The sequence below is a fragment of the Clupea harengus genome, chromosome 21 (genome assembly GCF_900700415.2).
Source record: "Clupea harengus chromosome 21, Ch_v2.0.2, whole genome shotgun sequence".
Taxonomy (NCBI): domain Eukaryota; kingdom Metazoa; phylum Chordata; class Actinopteri; order Clupeiformes; family Clupeidae; genus Clupea; species Clupea harengus.
In genome coordinates, this window is record NC_045172.1 from 17,784,817 (window position 1) to 17,804,579 (window position 19,763).

General features: G+C 40.6%; 1 protein-coding gene across 2 annotated transcripts in view; it reads left to right on the forward strand.

Moving 5' to 3' along the window:
* The first annotated feature begins 370 nt into the window (after nt 1-370).
* The window catches only part of cntnap3 (contactin associated protein family member 3), an 89,318-nt gene continuing 69,925 nt past the window's right edge, over nt 371-19,763 (forward strand). The window contains exon 1 of one of the 2 annotated variants that reach the window (XM_031559062.2): nt 371-1,686. In XM_031559062.2, coding sequence (XP_031414922.1) covers nt 1,470-1,686 — 217 coding nt within the window. In that variant the 5' untranslated portion in view covers nt 371-1,469. The remainder of the gene's footprint in view (nt 1,687-19,763) is intronic. The other variant, XM_031559060.2, reaches the window with a different exon arrangement.

Genomic DNA, 19,763 nt, shown 5'->3' on the forward strand with positions numbered 1-19,763 from the left:
TGGAAAAACGAGAGGACAGAGAAAGAGAAGGTGTGGAAGAAGGGATAAAGAGGGAAAGGAAGAGAGAGAGGAGAGAGAGTGAGAGAGAGAGAAAGGGGGTGGTGGTTATGGAAAGAGAGGGATGGAAGAACAGAGAAGTAGCATGTGTGTCCGTGTCAGATAAGGTACCTCTCCCACAGGTTTGCTTTCCTCACCACCACAGTCTGGCTGTGATGTGCCGCCTGTGTGTTTGTGATTTCGCATTTGCTGCAGATGAGAGACACATCTTTCTACTCACAGGATACTCTGTGAGCAATTTGTTCCACTGCATGCCAATAAACATTCATGGGAATTACACTGGTTGTGTGACAAAATGAAAGAATACTCTGGTGTCTACAAAATTGTGAGTTTGCAGTTTCATAAATGAAGCCAAGGAGGTGTTCCTGTTTGCCCAAAAACATAACATTTGGTCTTAGTTCCAAAACTAGCCACAGCTGAAATTTGGCATACATATCCTATCTACACCAATACATGCAAAAACTCCTACTCGAGTGATTTCAACCTTTGGAGAATCAATTTGTTATGAAACAGAGATACTTTCTCACTCATATCTGCAGGCTGGCTGGCTGAACACACCATCAGGAATTCTTTCACACATCACTGGGTAAAAGGTGACATGGGATCCTACGAGTAAAGAAAGGTAAAGAAAATCTACAAATGCCATCAGCAGGGCACTCTAGAGTCACAGAAGAGGTGTAATACACCTGCAGGGTATCGTAAAACCAGGGTCAAATCGTTATGTTGTATAAAGTCTTTCTGGATGACCTATGTTTCCCATAGCGCCAACAGTTTGATATCAAGTAGGTCGAGTTTGTCCAAGGGGATTTATGGTAAGGGCAAGCACACCGACTTGCAGTAGCTTAAGTGTGCTTGATCTAAGCAAAGTTTAATTACTGTGTCGACTAATTAATGTCCCCAAGACGTTTGGTACAGTAACGTCATTAGGGGACGCGGGAAATCTCTCGAAATCATTATATGAAGCTATTGCTTTCTCTATGATTAATGCACATACTATCAGCTATAATTAGGAAGCGTAGATTAGATAGTTCGTTCTGCTCTTAATGTTACATTTAATATCTTCCCAAACATGGTATACAACATGTTCAAATCCTCTAAGAACATTTCATATTTAACTGGAGGTAATTTTAAATTATAAGGGACTTCGATGAATGTAAAGCTAATCTGCTCGTCAAAATATCGTGAGAGCTGCCTGGTTCAATGCCGTCCGATGTAATTTGTACGGAGGCGTGCTACCTCCTGCGGCCGTTGGTGCCTCTCCGCACAGTGCTCCAGTGTGGTGGGGCAGAAGGACTGCTAGTCGAAGTGGTGAGGTTGCAGTCAGAACAGTGTCTTTACGGAGTACGAACAGGACAGCGACAGTCTGCCGTGTAGGTGTGTCTTTCAAATTTCCATGCAGAATTCGTATTCAAATGTTCTCAGCTGTGAGATGGCGTGAAAGAGCCGCGCGTAACGGACGCGCCAGTGAGCCGACGCGCGCACTTCATTCCTCAGTGAGGAGGGAAAAGGCACAACTCTCCTCTCGGCATCCCGCTCGTTCAAACATGGATTTAGGGTTTACAAGGCGCAGTGGAACATTCTTATGGCTGTCTCTTCTTCTTTGCTGTATCGGCGGGACATTAAGCAAAGGTGAGCATATGTTCGGTTTTTTCTTTTCAATATTTACTGCCATGCAGATTCCATACCGTGATGCCAGTGGAATCAACCGCAGAAGTTCTTTAAAAACTTACTTGTGTGTTCGACTGTAGAATTCCGATTCACTACAGATCATTTACAGTAAGGATAACTAAGGATATGCCTTGTGGTATCCCCTTATACAATAATACGATGTATTTAGTTCTGTGAAAACTGTGAACACCTTCTATTTGTGGTGAAATGGGTTGAGCAAAAAATACGTCAGTTTACTGATAGTAAAATAGTCTCTCAAACACAATGTATTGAGCTCACCTCTTTAGTCCAACAACTTTAATCCGATGAAATGGCTTTGCCAGACACGAATAATGCGGTCTGCCCATCTTTGTATGCAAGAGCTCATTAGACTAGGTCTGTTCGTTGTTGTTCTGTCGTCTGTCCCCTTCCATGCGTGGTAGTAGTCTTCATTGAAGTAATAGGAGTAAAGCTGGACATCTTAGAGGTTTGATCATATACCGTTTGTCTTGTCTGAAGGATGTGTTCGAAAAGACGTACACACATATAACCTCCGAGTTTGCACATAACGGACTGGACATCTGCAGTGACCAAAACGCTGCATTGTATTCAGCACTTTGAAGTTGTTTTTTGATATAAGTCCTTGCATTGCCGAAACTGTTCAGCTATCCATCTCAGTTTGCGGCACATCAACGACTGTAAAACATCACCTTACATCCCGCTCCGTTTTACATGTTCGTAGCAGACTTTCAGATATGGTGAATAAGGTTATAGAGGTAATTTCACGAAACAAGCATTATTTATCAGCATACACTAAACAACCATTTTTGCCGTAACACTGGAAATGTCCCTGGTTTCGCGCTTAATGTGAGATACTTTTGAACCATTTAAAACAATGTGAAGGTGCACCAGAGAATGGATGAATGAAAAAAATAGCAAGTTGTGATTGATGCTCTCGTTATGACAGATTTCGTTTTTCTTCTCTAAACGGTGACAGTTCTGAAACAATTGGGATAAATGTTCTCTATTGAGGACATGTGCTTTGACATGCATGGCACATGTCCAGTAGTGGTCATACACTAGCATTTCAAGAAGGGAAGAAAGACTTGCTCTATCTCTGTCTGTCTGTCTCTCTCTCTCCCTCTCTCTCTCTCTCTCTCTCTCTTTCTCTCTCTCTCTCTCTCACACACACACACACACACACACACGCACACTGGCACACACACACACACACACTGGCATACACACACACACACACACACACACACACGCACACACACACACACACACACACACACACACACACACACACACACACACACAGAGGCATACACACACTCATATCCTGCGTGCGCTCACACACACAGATTAGATGCATTGGAGATGCATTTGTATTGTAATTGAAGCAGATGGCATTGAACTTTACAGCTCCTAGTCTCCTGCACATGAAATTCCTGCATATTTGTATGCCATTGTCAGCTGAAATGTATGGAAGCTATTCTCTTCTTCTCCATGGCCCACTGGCATGGCGTAACAACAACAGAAAGGGAAAGAATGGTCATAATTTCATCGCTGAGTGGTTTTTCCAGTTATTATAATTCACTTTGAAGGATGCTTTCCTCCACATTAGTGAGGAATCATTCTCGGGTCACTGGAAGCTTTCTGTCAGCACTGAGAGACTGGGCTTGACCCATATTTAACCTGTCAACCTTGATTCTCTTCCCTTTTATGTTTTCCATCATACAGCAACAAGGTGAAGTAGTCTCTAATATCACAGTAATATCAAATCACAGCAAATACTATACAGTACCAACACAGTTCACACACAAGGGCCTGAATAGCATAACATAACAGACCTAAACATAACAAAGCACAACACCATCCAGCCTGCCATAAAGTGCTTAAATGTTTACCACACCACAGGAAAACACAGCACAGTTAAAGATAGCACAGGATTATGTAGTATACTGCACAACAGAGAACACACATACACAGCACAGTTCTTCACAGCACCGCAAAGCTGAACGGAGCATAACAGACCATCCTAAAATCAAATTGTATAGTGCAGCACAACAGTTTATCCCAATCCACCACAGCGAAAGACAATATCCTGCCACACCATAGCACACCATTGCCCTGGCCTTGGGTTAAGAAGTCCACATGAAAGCTGGCATTGCACAGTGCTTGTGTGCTGGTCCATGGAGAGAATGCACGTGTATGTGTGCATTGCGTGTGTGTGTGTGTGTGTGTGTGTGTGTGTGTGTGTGTTTGGAGTATGAGACAGGCAGCTGAATCAAAGCGGTTCTGCTCTCAGCCAGCAGCCACATGTACGCATAGCACGCAGATAGCACACCACTGTGGCTGAGGAGAGGCTCACAGCTGGATACCACACTGTGTCGCGAGTCTTATGTCAGGTGACCCATTTTTCCAGCAATGACTTTTGGGCTCCTCAGAAGTTAAGATGGATTATTGCAGAAAGCACATGCATAAATATATAGTTGATTTAACTTGCTAAATATTTCAAGAATACCCTGAGCTGAAGAAGAAATGAATGTTTAATGCAAGAGATACTGTGCAATATAAGACCAGTGTCTGCCCGTATATGAGTGGCAATTGTCATGTTTGTATGTGTGTATGTTTTGTCCATATGTGCATCTGGTGATGTGTCTACGTGTTTGTGTGTATTTGTGTGTGTGCGCATGCGCGTTTGAGTATGTGCGAGTAGTTGAAGTAGATGTAATATAGACATGAAATGGATGAAATCCTTAAGTCATGAGTTTGATGTCTACTGGCACTGCAAATATGAAGCCGACAAAAGAATCAATTACTGAGTAGGGAGGCAGAGTTGAAATGCCAAGAGAGTTATTTTATTTGGCCCTGGTTCAATTCTTCATGCAATGAACTGGGTTACGCCGAAGAGTGATGCCGTGGAGAGCACTTGTTAGGCTGCAATTTTAGTTTTTAGATGTTTTTGGGTCACTTAGTTGTTTATTTGTTTTCACATCTAAATATACCTCATAATTCACTGATGAAGACAGTGAGACTAATGTTTGAAATCCCGCAGTGTGATGAAACTTGAGTGTAAATATATAGCCGTGGTGCTCGGTGCTTTGTGAGCAACCTCAGCCTGTCAGAATTTATCACCGGCTCCTTTCTATGAGCTGGATGTTTGTATGGCGGAGAAAGTAAACCACTGCATAAAATCAATTTCGTTGTGAATGCAATGTGTGTGTGTGTGTGTGTGTGTGTGTGTGTGTGTGTGTGTGTGTGTGTGTTTCCCTGAAAAACTGACTGGACATTATGATTCACGATAGGGTGGCATCTCAAAGAGCCAGGATAAGGGACAGAGGGAAGAAGGTAATAAATCGCCCTCATATATCTTCTTTACTGTCATTTATGAAAATGTGTACTGGAGAAGTCAAGTCTTGAATCAGAGTCTTATGAAGTCAAGGTTACAAAAAAGGTATCATGGGTGATTTTTTTCTTTCCTTTCTCTTTCTTCGCTCTCTCAACTTCAAGCTGGCAGTCATGAATCTAGATGTATCAATCCAGAGTGCTGTATTTAAGCGGCAAATTGACAGAAAATTACACTGGACCTGTCAGTGGGTCCGACAGCACGGTGTGTGTGTGCTCAAGGCCAAATACTTCAAAATACTTCAGCAGCGCCCCTCAAATGGACTCATTCATGTTGTGGAACCTGTCAACAAAAGATAGGTGTTATTGGGACATGAATTCATCACCGGGGCTGATACGCCGCTACATTATCTACTGCCTCCTCTGTGAAAATATTTTCATAACTGCCACACAGAGGGGAGGCAGCATGATAGCTGCCGTCATATATATTAATGTCTCCACTGGTGTTAAATTATCAACCTTTTCTGATTAAATCTCGCTGGCAGTACTCATTTGAAACAGAGAATAAATAGCCCACTGCACTGAGAGAAGGGAGCCCGGGTGACTGCCACATAGAGCCGTTGCAGGGCCCCAGTTACTAAACATCTAGAATTACTCCTTATAATTAAAAGTCTACTTCACAAGTTGTAAAAGGTATCTCATTGTTTGCCTACTGACTGTTGGCTGTTCTGATAACGCAATGACAAATAGGTTTCCATTTGCTAAAATGAGCAATGGAAAGCCGGTGGCTTATGACTGGTCTGCCATGTCATGCTGATGGGGAAAAGAATAATATAGTTTTATCAGCTTAAGTAATCAATTATGGTTAACTGCATTTTTAATGGTTATACTGAACTTTATTCTTACTCTGGTATCAGCGGTCACACATATCAGTGACACTGAGATAGTGTTCGTCTATAACCTTTCCTGCTCACTACCAGATTAACTAGTCAGCTTCTTGGCAGAATGAAGTCCTTAATTAAAGCCAGAGCTCTCTATTTGCTTCTGTTGTCAGTCATTGGACTGGCCAAAAGCACTTGGTCACTTGTTGATGGTATCATACTTGGGCATAATTGAACTGCATAATTTTGCATGAATTAGGCTAACACCACTACAGAAAATTCTGTATCGCCTTATGCTTTGACATCTCTGCAAAGTCATGCGGTACAAAACAAGTGGCCACAGGCCAACATATGGGCGGCAGATTAAAATCAATGACTGTAAGTAGTCACACTTGCTTGAACAAGTTATGGTGTGTGTGAAATACATATTAATGTTGAATATGACTTCCATGATTCTGGCGAAAGGGTTGTGGTTGTTAACCTTTTCCTAAATTTATAACCAAATAATAAATGGTATTTTTTTTTACATTACAGACAATATGATGAAATACTTCAACTTCATCAACAAAATGCTTAATGTTTTTTTTTTTACCTTCACTGAGCCGAGCTGCTTCTGTTCTGTTGTCCATGCACCATGGGGCAGGCATTAAATGAGAGCGAGGAGAAAATACGCTGGTCTGGAGACACTGAGCATCCCTCCCCGTGGTCACTGCATGGGTTGTGGAGGCATTGTGGCGTTCAGTTCCCGTATTGCATTTCGCTCTCCAGTGCCTCCCCAGAGGGGAGGTCAGGTATGGCAAGTGACCCCAATGGCAAAGCGGGTCAGAGGGAGGGAAACTCCTCTCTTTGATTTCTCTCTCTCTCTCGCTCTCTCTCTCTCTCTCTCTTCCTCTCTCTCTCTTCCTCTCTCTCTATCTCTCTCTTTCTCTCTTTCCCTGTGTGTTCACGAACTTCAGAGTTTCACAGATTCGTTCTTCTGTGGGTTATGCCTGTCACTTCACCATTCTAACAGTGCCTGCACGCCAACAGAATTGTAATAAGGACAGAAACAGAGGCTGTTCATGAACAGCTAATTAATTTTTGGACAACTTTTCTAGCGCCTTTCCGCTGCAGTACTTCCGTAAGTAGATCGGACAGTGCATCCCTAAGCTTGTGTACTGGCAAGGCTACAGTAGTGGCAGAGCAATGGAGGTAAGCCAAACTGCAGTAGACCTAACACATACCCAATCTCATAAATTAGTGCCTCAATCCCAGGGCTGTGAGTGCGTGTTGGATCCAGTATCAGAACTGATTAGCTTTATGAAAGTTGGCTGGACAAAGAGGGAGAATCACGGCACAGTTGGGAAGGTAACATAGAAGCCAAAGAGCACCTTTTGCACATTCTGGAGGAAGTGTGACTCTTTACTTTGAAAAAGTAGGCTAGATTGTTTTGCTGCTCTCTATGTAAATTTCAAGTCAAATGTCAACTAATATTAATTTCTCCCAAAGATGTTTCTGGCACGATGGTGTAGTAAGGTGTTGAATGACATGCAGTGAAGCTGAAATGGTTTTCTGGCTCGGTGGCGTCTGTGAATGCCAAAGGATAATGCCACTAGCTGCACCCTCACTGACAACAATAGGTTTTGAATTTTTCAACATTATTTAGCACCCACCTGTCGCATCTGGCATACACACCCAGGGCAGGGCTTTCTCATCTGTTGCCTGGATATGCTAAAGAACTAAGAACTAACTACTGTAACCTACCACACGTCACCGATACACAGACTCTTTGGACCAGTATTACTGATGGAATAACAACATAAGAAATGTTGCAGAAGTAAACTTTGAAAGTAGGAGGAATGGCCGTGCTGTAGTATAACGTAAGCTAGTTTGCAGAATGTTAAAGTAACACTATGCAACAATTTGACACTTTGTGAGGTATGGTTTTATAGGCAACTAGCTTTGGTACCATCCTCAAATTAATTTTGATGGCATATGATCGTGTGAAGGACAGATAAACACCTGTGTCTTCCCCACTAGCCATCCAGGATATGGCCTATGTAGTTCGGTGTAACGGGCTGGAACACCCTGTAAAAATGAAAGAAAAGCTTTCACACGCATTACAGCTATACTGCCAAAAGACACCAGTTAGTGTGTTGGCAAGCTTCTATCAGGGTCAGCTGGGCTGTTGGTGGTGTTTGCAAGGTTTTTGCATGCCTTTTAGGTAGTTAGCTTACTAGTTTCGGAACAGAACTCCGTATAGCTGCTGTAAGTGACGGAGCCTTGGTGCTGAGGCCTAGAGTGAAGCTTGGAGCACCTGTACATAGTGCACTTTCTGAAATCTGAAATATTCATGTCATGCATTCTGAATGAGACCTGAGCTTCGAGAGTTTGGCCACAAAGACAAGGGGTGGTCCCTTCGCTTGGGAGTGAGATGCAAGAGAGAGAAAGCAATTGCATAAGCATGCAAACACATTGAGTTCTGCAGCTATATGGACCTTTAATAATAACCAAACCAAAACCAAACACCACTGTAAATAAGTAGCCAAAATGTTACCAAAGATGGAAAACACCAGGCTGTAAGGTTTATAGGTGTCGGAACATTATGGAACAGTAGAATGCATTAGAGTGGTAAATATTGCAGATAAATAAAATGAATTGGACTCCATGAAATTATTAAATGACCTCCAAGCAGTCTTTAAACTAATGGCACAATGCAACGGCATGGCACACGAGGAGTTATATGAATGGTTGAACAGTTTATTAATGCAATAAATGGTAAGGTTAAATGTTACAGTATAAGTATCAGTCAACTGAATGAAGATAAAAACCCAAATGGATAAGTATAAGAGAGAAAGAGAGAGAGAGAGAGAGAGAACGTGAGAGAGAGAGAAAGAGAGAGAGAGAGAGAGACAGTGAGCATGTGAGAGAGCATAAGAGCGAGAGTAAGAGCAAAAAAGGAGACCAAATGTTACAAGACGTCTGGTTTTATCCTCAATCCTATTCTATGCATCTGCCACAAACCAATGACAACACCACTGATAGATCAACTGGAGTTGAATACAGAGGCGTAAGGGAGGCTGATTATTATGCAGAGCTAAAGTATTGAAATTCTAGTCAAAACACAGTAATGTGCAGATAGTTTAGATTGTAAAAATGCCATGATCAGACTGCTGCCCATCTTGTAAGGATTAATTAAAGACCAAACATGAAGATGTTACATTACATTTACCAATTCCAGGCAGTCTGGGGACCTCTATTGTCATACTTTAGTGGTCTTCAGGGACTCCCCAACACACTGAGTGATTAATTCCAGAAGTCTACGTGGTCCGTAGGCTTGGGTCCACACTATACTTTTCAGCCCACTTAGCTTGGTTATAGTGATTTGCCGGGTGTGACATGTTTGAGCTCTTAAGTCATGCAGTTTCTCATAGAAAGTCTGTCTATTTATTTGTGTTTTAACTCTAAACAGGTGTATCAAAGACACCTAAATTGTCCATGTGGTTGTTTTCTGTTATGGTGATTTCTCTATGTCCAGTCAGGGTGGGTGGGTGTTTTCTTCTATGTAAAAACTATATGTGGATAAATAACTGGCTGAAATCTATACTTTTCAATAAAAAAAACATACATTTACCAATAGTTTTAGGTGTTGCAGTCATCGTAGGTCAACTCTGCCTGGGTGGCGGGGGTGCGACCATAGACATATATATATGTATATACGTGGTAGGGATGGGCATAATTAATCGACGATCGATTAATTGATCATTAAGAATTTCCTCGATGACATTATTTTTTCATCGATAAAACGAATGCATGTTCTGTTGCGTAGTGTGCGTGTCATTTTTTTTTTTAGGGCTGTCAAAGTTAACGCGTTATTCTATGAGATTATTGTGGCCGAGATTAACACAATAAAATATTTGAACGCAGTTAACGCAACTTTGTTTACTTCCGGTGTGCGTTGACCCATGATGGCACGAAACCGCCGCATGTCTGCAGTCAGTTAGATAGGAGAGACCGAGATGGTAGTTGAAGATGGAGAGAGCTGAGGGATTGTTGGGTGGAAAGTTTCTGTGTAAGAGGCAAAATGACGGAACAATGGAGAAAACTAAAGTTGTATGTAGCATTTGCCAAGCTGAATGTAGCTATCACCTTAATGCAAAGCACCCGACAGAAAACAGTCCCAGGTTAGATGGTCGCCAACCCACACTCCACGACTTCTCTAGGAAAATAACTAGACCAGTCCGTGAAAAGGTTACCAACGCTGTAGCAGTTTGGGTTGCCGGTGACTGTCGGCCCATCAACATAGTTGAAGACGGTGGGCTGACTGAGGTGATTCAAATTGCTTCAGGGGACAATTCTTACGATTTACCGTCGAGGGGCACCATTGTGTCTCGCATACATTCCTTGTATGAGGGCGAGAGAGCACGAAAAAAATACCATTAAACAACAGTGTCTAAAACACACGCTGTCTGAAGTGATTACTCGTTAATTTATAAGATTTAGTCTTTAGAAGAAAAACAAACGTTTAATCGCGATGAATCTTGATTAATGAATTTCAAAATGTGAGATTAATGAGTTATAGGAAAAAAAACGAAGGTCAGTTGTGTTTATGAGCACCGGCTTCTAGCTGTCGGCTCCGCTGCTTAAGAGTACAGCAGCGCATATTTTCAAGTGTAACCATTGAGCGGATCCCGTTTAACTGCCACAAGAGTTGTCCATCTTGTAAGTTTAACTGCCACAAGAGTTGTTCATCTTGTAATAAAGATCTCAATGAGGAAACATGCTGTGTTTTTTCTATTTTCACTGCATTTTAATATATTATAAATAGTGAATTTTAATATAAAAATATTAATGATTAATCGAAAATCGATCGTTAATTCTCCCGACGATCGATTAAGACAATTTAATCGAATGCCCATCCCTAATACGTGGAGATCAGAGTGTCCATTTAATAGGTTTTTATCATTATCAGAGCGCATTCTGCCTTACAGATTGGTCCTCTTGTGGATGAGAAACAGTCAATGTCCATGAAGTCAGCCATCTGCACTCTTGTCCATCACACCAAAGGAGATATATTTTTTTCCGGTCAGTGCACGGGGTTGGCATCAGTTGATCAGGTTCCTCTGGTTAGCCACGTTGTCGCTTTATCAGCAGCTCTACAGGGGGTGGCCTGTAGAGCGTAGGAGGGGTCTTTGCAGAGGGATCCACACAACAGAAATCTTAATAACAATAACACACTTAAACAAACATTAAGCTTGTAACATAACCGGATATGACAGTCTGGGTAAATGGCGGCAGTAGCTTTATGTGGTTTCTGGTGATTTGGGCATTTGCATAGACAAGTATAAAAGAGGCAACAGACCATGAAACAAACAAGCAAAACAATATGTAAAATAGCCAAATAAAAGTGGGTGTTTGCCCAAGAGGGGAAGCTGAGGAGAAACTAGAGATCGCAAAGGAACAGAAAACAATGGGTAAGAACACTGGGACCTCGTGGTTAAGCATTCATTAATTAATTGCTAGTTTCTCTATTTACACATGTGGATATGGACACCACACAATTCTGACAGTAGTAATTCTGCCCAGTTGTTGCTAACAGGAATCGATACATCAGATTCCTTGTAACTACTGAAAGCTAGTAACTTCACAGGAAGCAATACCACAGATTACTGAAAGATTCTACTGTAAATCATGTCGGCTTTCTGACAGCAACATATAGCAGAGCTTGTATACACACATTGTCTTTTAGCTTTCACAAAGGTTCCTCCAAGAAGATGATGTATATGTCTATAGATACGTGCACACAGTGAACACACACTTTTGGTGAATGTTTGGTCAATGTCTTTCATTGCAATTTACCGGATTTTACATGAATGTAGTGAAACACTGTAAACAGCCAATCAAATGGAGACATGGAGACATCTGTATCTTGTCTTGTATGGTAACGTTGCTACAATAATAGGCTATGCTCGGAATGAGATTTCAATTTGGCATTTAACCACTTCAGTAGCCAACGAAAGTAGGGCTGAACGATTAATTGCATTTGCGATTTAATCGCGATATGATAGAACGCGATTTTCTAACCGCAACGTTCGCGATTAAAAAAACGTGGTCTAAAAAAAAAAAAAAAAAAAAAAAAAATTAATTTTTTTTTTTTTTTTTTTTTTTTTTTTAAGATGGTACATTTTGCACACAGTGTTTAAAAAGTGCATGCCTAGTGTTTATACTTAAAATGACTTTTTTTTAATTACTTAAATGCACAGTGGCAAAGCCACCGATTTGTTGTTCTTGTTTCTGTAATGAGCAGTTAAATAAAAATGTAAAATGTGGGAAAGAATATTTTACACTAAATGTATCTAATATTGTGTTGGTCATATTTAAATCATTCATTACGTTTTGTTGGGAAAAAAAGATTGCATATTAAATCGCATTCGCAATATTTTGGTAAAAAATCGCAATTAGATTATTTTCCCAAATCGTTCAGCCCTAAACGAAAGTGTCTTTCTTACCACGTTGTGTTGTGAGTTGTGAAACAATATCTGTGTTTTAATGCATTGTTCAAGGGCGAAAGCACATGCACAGGCCAACAGGTCTGAATAGATGTTAGCAGGAGATGCTACTCATTGAATGAGAGCCTGGGGAAGCATTGGAATTGTTGGGAGAAATGTACAAGTTAGACATTAGTTAGACATTGACTTAACAGTCTAATAATTATTGAACTCTTATTATCAACTTCTCTTTCGATTATGGTTTGAAGTTTATCTTTCACACTGAGTTAGAGGGTTCAGTGTAAAATTAACTGGATGGCTCTGATATCGATGACCAATGACGCTTTAGAAAATACATTGAGGGCTTTCCCAAACCCAACGACCAATATTTCTGCATCTCATGGCCCACTTTATAGCGTGAGCTTCAGGATTGGCTGCGGTCATTTGATCTTTTTTGGATGTTGCCTTCTTGTGCTTCGGATAGCAGCCACGGCGCAGTGTGTTTCTCCTTGTTGGAGCCACTGGGATTAGAGCCATTTCAGGAGGTACTTCAGTGTTGAAATTGCCTACGAATGACAGATTTGGCACAACCACAGCATTCTGAGCATTCCTCTGAGGAGACAGCAACACTTGGCTTGCAACATCTTTATATTCGCAACGTTGTGCAATGTCTTTGCAAACAAGAAAAAAAACATAATCCCTTCAACAACTGTATGTTGTTTTGATTTTGAATTCTGCATTCCGGTGTTGAACCATCAGTCGTATATATTCTCCTCTGTAGAGTTAACAGTAAGAACTTTAGTTTACTTATCTAATTGGCCAGCCATGTTGGTTTTTTTATGTGCCAAATAAATGGATTAAACCTAAATGCAAACTATCCCTGTTCATTTTACCACGGAGGGATAATCTGAGTTTTGATTAAATGCTAGTATGGTTTTAGGTGAGTTAGTTCAGGACTGTAACATCATAAAAAAACATGTTTTCCTCAGCACGCCTTTATAATATGAGTTTAAATTTACACTCACCAGTTTTGAATCAGGTGCAAATCATCAGAAGTTATTCGCCATGCAGATCACGTCAAGGTCACCACAATAGAGGAACCACTCTTGGCCCAAAGATGGCTACCAGTCTTGTGTCCGAAGGTCAAGGCGTGATTTTTTTCTTGTCCAGCACCCAGATGAGACTGCTAAGATGGCCTAAGCTATGTCTTGACCAATCTGACTCCAAATAATGTATTAATAACCACCTCTGATATGCTTGTGGCTTGTAATTAGCAAAAGATAATTAGTAAAATGATGTCTCTCAGAATTCGATACTCGTTTGACAAGGATTTATAGGAGTTTACAAAAGAGCCGCCTACAGGCACCCACGCAACTCTGCCAGCAGTCTGTTAAATAGTTTAGGGACTGTTACGGTATAACTACAGCTGACAGCCTGGCACGACCATTTACTGTTGTGCGTTAAACAGTCACAAAGCTCTGCTCCAACACAACAGATTTCTTGTAACAGTGCAGTTAATCTGTCAATAATAAAACACTGTTAACAATAATCCAAAATAGAAAGCTAGCATATCTGGCACAGATATGGCTACACACAAAGAATCCAAATAGGAGTTCTGTATACACAAGTTTTGTCATTTCCCTCAAAAACCCAGCCAGTACAAATACATTCTTAAATTACATGCTGAATGGAAATTTGAATTAATTTACACATTTAGGGACTGTAAAGGAGTGTACCCGAGCGGTTTGTTTTGGTCAGACTTGAAGGATAGACGAATGCAAACGGATCTTCCAAAAAATTGTTTTCTTTATTTTTTTTAAGTTGGCTACTGGCAGGTTTAACATAGACAAAACAAACAAACAAACAAAAAAAAAACACTGAATCAAAAGGAAACACAAACTTGGACAATGCCCATGCGTAGCTATAGGCCCTAATCACACCGTATGTCTGCTCGCATCAGTGACATCTCCCGAATGAGTGGCACATGTTTAAAAAACTGGCCCTAACCATTGAATGTATGTAAATCAATTAGCTGTTACGCATAGTATTTCCTCCTTCTAAATATAATGGCATAAAACATAACATACATACATTCATGTGATCTCATTAACAATGCCGTTAAACACTTTATTAAAGAATTATTTGAAAACACTACAAAGCCCCCTGCTCCAATGAGCGCCTCCCTAGCGGCGCGCAAAATGAACGCAGAAAAGCTTTCCCAGCCCTGCACCCCAGTTTGCTCCCGCGTTCCCGGAAGACACAGGCAACAGGTAAGTACGAAGGTATCAACATTTTGGCCAATCAGATCAGTGAACAAAGTAAACCATGCAAGTGTTCTGATGTTAGATTGTGCGCACTTTAGGAACGCTTACGATGGTACTGTTTCACAAAAAAAAATTATCATTACTGAATTAAACATGCGTGCAATACGTCTTTCTTCCCTTGGATTATACAGACAATACATATATCCTCCGGTCATCTCCAAGTTCTTCATTCAGTGTTAATCACACATAGAGTAACCTCTAAGCACTCCGAACAACAAAATCACATAATCAATTGTTCCTTATTTGTGTCCATATAGGAACGTATCTTTTAAACAATGATGGCAGGAAACCGCTGCTTTGCGTGACAGACGCAATGCGTGACAGACGCAATGCGCTCTGTCACAAGGACCTACAGGAACTATAGGGGTATTTCCTTATCACAGTGGCAGGAGGTAGTATCCTGGGTCTGCATTTTGTGACCCTAGGTAGGTGTGTCACTGTGGAGTGAGGACCAACATTTTACCATGTTTTTGGAAATCTTATAGAGATCCACCCTGTTGTGCTACAACTGAGACCATTGTACTCCTCACACTGACACCATTAATATGATACCAAACCCCAACGTTCTGTCATCTTTTATTCACCAAATACATTTCACCCTTAAAATGTGGTTAGGTGTGTCTTCAGAAGACCGGGAGGGGGGAGAAGGGAGGGAGAACCGGAGAGAGAGGGGGAAGCAGGAGGCAAATGGCAAATCCAGTGATAGAAAGGATGTGAAAACAATGGTCTGTCACTTCAGACAAACATCAGAAGACAGAGGGGCATTATAATATAAAAGTGATTCTCCACAGTCAACATCAGATGTGTCTCTCATTGTTTGCCCTAGTAAAAGGTTCCTGGGAACAAAGAACCTTACATCACCTGTCTATTCTCTTTATTAAAAACACAGACACACACAGTGTATCTACAATCCAGATAGGCCAACACACAAGGGTATATGATATGACATACCACTGACCAAGAGATGCTCAGTGAATCCCAGACATTGCCCAAGTGAACCTTTAACATGTAAATATATTAAGTAGACTTGCTAAGTCTACAAGTCTACAGTCTCTGTTAATATCGTATGAAAAGAGGTGATGATTTAAATATCTTGGTCTAAAGTAAACATTTCCTAGAGACGAGTTCATTTCTGGTTAAAGCAAACCATTACAGCATATACTGGGTATGTGAGGGGAATTAATAAATGCTCATTGCTCCTCTGAAAATCACCATCTATCAAATGTATGCATTTGGTCCCCTCATTTTGCACAGCCACGTCCTCGATCCTCTCACAATTCATTAACTGGTCAAGTTACAGTTACATGAAAAAAGAAAAAAATATAAATGAATGCCTACACAATAAGTGGTTATGTTTAATTTTGAATATATTAATGTAAACATATGGAAATGAGTGAGAATGAGAACAGAATGAGACACAGATGCAAACATTCACTACGTTATGTTGTATTGAAATGAAATAGATCCAGTGTAGCTTATGAGTGTATATCCATGCTTCGAATTCCATGAAATCCATGACTCACATTACGACTGAAAACAGTACAGATGGTTACCACAACAAGCTTACCGTAATGCAATCCTTATTCTCTGTGTCTGCTATGTTCTATCTGCTCACTTTCTCACAATTCTATCCATATAACATCAGATAAAACGTACCCAAATGTGGGACGTTTTTAAACTCCATCAACTATTTATGTCAAATAAAAGCAGACTCTCTTTGTCTTTCACCTAAACCGCTCATCATTCACATTCTTTAAATGTTTGTGTCTTAACCGTAATGCATATACATGTTCATAATGTGGCTTTAGCCCGGCTAACTGGGACAGGCTACACTGCAGACTTCTATGTCTTCAAACACAGTTGTGCGAATACTCAACAAGCGGAAAGTTAGCCTCATTTTAGGATGGAAGTTCAGGCAGCTGCTCATATTTAGGCTTATGATCTTTTGAGTCTCTGATGAATAATATATAGTAAGGAGAGAGCCTGTGCTGGCTTTCAGGCCAAGCAGTCCACCAGAGTGAAACATCAGGCAATGGCTGGCCTAACCTAAAAAAAAAAAATTCACCTGCTGTGACAGGGATGCTTCTAGTTCATAGTCATAATGTGACATGTTCATCTACATGCATGATGAAATCTCATTGGAATGGTAAGCAGGACACAATGAGTGTTTGATGACAAAGATTTTAGCCATTGCAATTTAGTGACTTGAGTGACAGTATTCATTTAAATCTGTGTCAAATTCAACCCTGACTTCTTCAGCTGTTTTTTTTCTTCATCTTTTTCACTGAAGGAAATAATGATATAAGTCAATGAAAATGGAGAGGGCTGGACAACTATATTTTTAAGGTGGTGACATGTCCATACGGCCCTGCAAATGTGTTGGTTTGAAGTGTCGGAGCAACATGACCTAGTTAGACTTGAGCATGGACACACATCATTTTTTCTTGATTCAACTATTGCTGTGTGTGTGCGTGTGCGTGTGTGTGTGTGTGTGTGTGTGTGTGTGTGTGTCAGAAAGAGAGGGAGAAGGTGAGAGAGATGGGGGAGGTTTAGTGATTTGCATTTGATTTTGATATTCCATCCACTGGCTTCCTCTTTTTGATAATCGTATCTAAAATTGTAGCAAGATAGAGTGTTGTTTTGGAGGAATGCTTTATAAGACCAAAGACATCCGTAATTAGGAAGGTCAGTCGCATCTTAATGTTTAATGTAAAAGTTAAACTATATACATAAAATCTGAACTGAAAGTGCAATTAATATTCTCAAATGTTCTGAGTCTGGATGTTGTCAGATTTCATGCCCGCATGGCTGATTGACTGTATTAATCCATGACATTAGCAACACTGTGGAGTTAATGTGTTACACTACTCACTCTCCCTCTATTCACTGCAGCACACTGCATTTGCTTGTCCTCTCGGACATTTGAGACTAGAATGCTTGGGCATGTAATTATGCAGAGAACTATGATTGTGCTTTAAATTGAACCCTATGGCCCATAATTCTCCTTGAAGTTTGCCCTCTAGTAACACATTGGTCAAAGAACCGTGACTAATTTACTTTTGTAATGTCTTGGCAAATGGGCTCTTACTAGAAGGGCACACAAGGCCCTTATAAAGGCCCAGGAACAGGTGCTACTGAGTGCCTCTCTCAGATAAGGCAGGCCTAACCTAAGCTGAACACACGTGGGAATATGCTCTTGGTTTCAACTCTTCATCATTCTAGCGCTCTCAACTTGGACCTATTTATTAAGTCCAGTAAAAGCCACCTCACCAGTTTCACACAAATTAGCACAATAAGCAGCAAATTTAGCGTGCAAGCCCCTATTAGATTGCCTTTTATGGGAGAGAGGGGGAAACAGTCTGAGTTCGATTTCATCCTGCTGCAATTATGTGGGGAAAGGTTGGCACTACTGAGATGTCCAGTTCTTTCTTTGTATAAGAAAAGGTTTCCTTAACGTAAAAAACACCCACCTAGACAAGACGTACAACTGCTCATTCTGAAAAGGCATTAATTCAAAATGTAATTGTTTGTTCCTTTCAACATTCTAGTTATCTTAGAGAGTATCGGTGCTTATATTACAAATTTGAACAGCCTGCCATTGTATTTTACGATATCATCATACTGTATTGAAAAGTAAAATGGGCTCCAGAAGGCTGCACAGCATGTATGTCATCCATTTCAAATCATGGATAATTTGAATTTACCTTGAATTACCTCTAATTTAGTGTATGTGAATGTGTTTGTGTATGGGATTAATGTCTCATATATTGGCTCATTAATGTCTCATATGCCACCGCATTTGAAGTGTCTGGTAAACATCATTCTCTCAGATGTACAGAAACTAGGACTTTTGTCAATCGCCCAACTCTCTTTTCATAGTGGGAATACTCCATATTCATTTATTATGGATGATAATAGCAATGAACTGCTGTTCTAACTGCAGATGTGCTTCTGGCCATGCACATTCCGACTGCAGCTGCAGCCCCATCTGGACAGTCGCCTGATGCATGCCAGGAACACAGCGAAATTAGCTTTAGCTGAAAGGATAAAATAACGTTTTAAAATGTCCATGGTAACATTACTGAGGGTGTTGCCTGTTGCACTTTATTTTCTATTTGACTACAGGCACGTGTGTATTCTGAAGTTATGTCTAATGCTTTGTTATATTGTAGCCACATGACACATTTGCTTCACTAAACAATCCCCATGAAACACTCTCTGCTGAAATAGCAATGTTTGTTATTTAGTTGTTGTCCTCCGCTTTATTGATGGGATAAATTCTTGCATTAGTCAAGCTGGTGAATATTAATCTAGGCAGGAGAGCAAGTGTCATTTCAGCTGGATGATTGCTGGTGCATGCGTGTGCACACGCAGATTATCTGATTAATTATGACTGTGCTGGAGAAGTAGTAGCGGTGGTGAGGCAGCATGAGATAGGAGGAAACTGAATGTGAACTGACAGCCCTGCAAAAAACACAACACTGAAGAAAACATAGAATGAAACTTAATTATATTAAAATGTGCTATGGTTTTGGAATTTTGATGAATTCATGTGTAGAAGAATATTCAAACTATTCAAACTTGCATGTTATAAGTGGATAGTTGGATGGATGTTACCTGGCTTCAACTTGTGAATAACACTCCATACCCCTTTGAGTCATTCTATAATGAGTGGAATTCTTTCTCTAAAGATTTAGCAGCTTGAAAGTTATTTCACACATCAAAAACCCTGTGTACCTTTGGCTCAAATAATGATGTTGCTGGTATCTAACCTAAGGGGTATAAAACTCACTACATACGTTCTCCTCTTTGCCTTACTAGAGCTGAAGATGTCTAATTGAGTATAGTTGGGAAGCTCAAGGCAAAGTGCCATCACGTGTGCTGCTATTTTAGATTACATCTTGCTACTAATACACCATGCATGCCGCTCTTGCACCTAAAAACTGTTTTCAGTGCCTGTTTTTTTCAAAGAAGAAAGTGTCATCGAAAGAAAGGACATCGGGTTAAGAGGTTCAGATGGCAGTGCAGCTGTG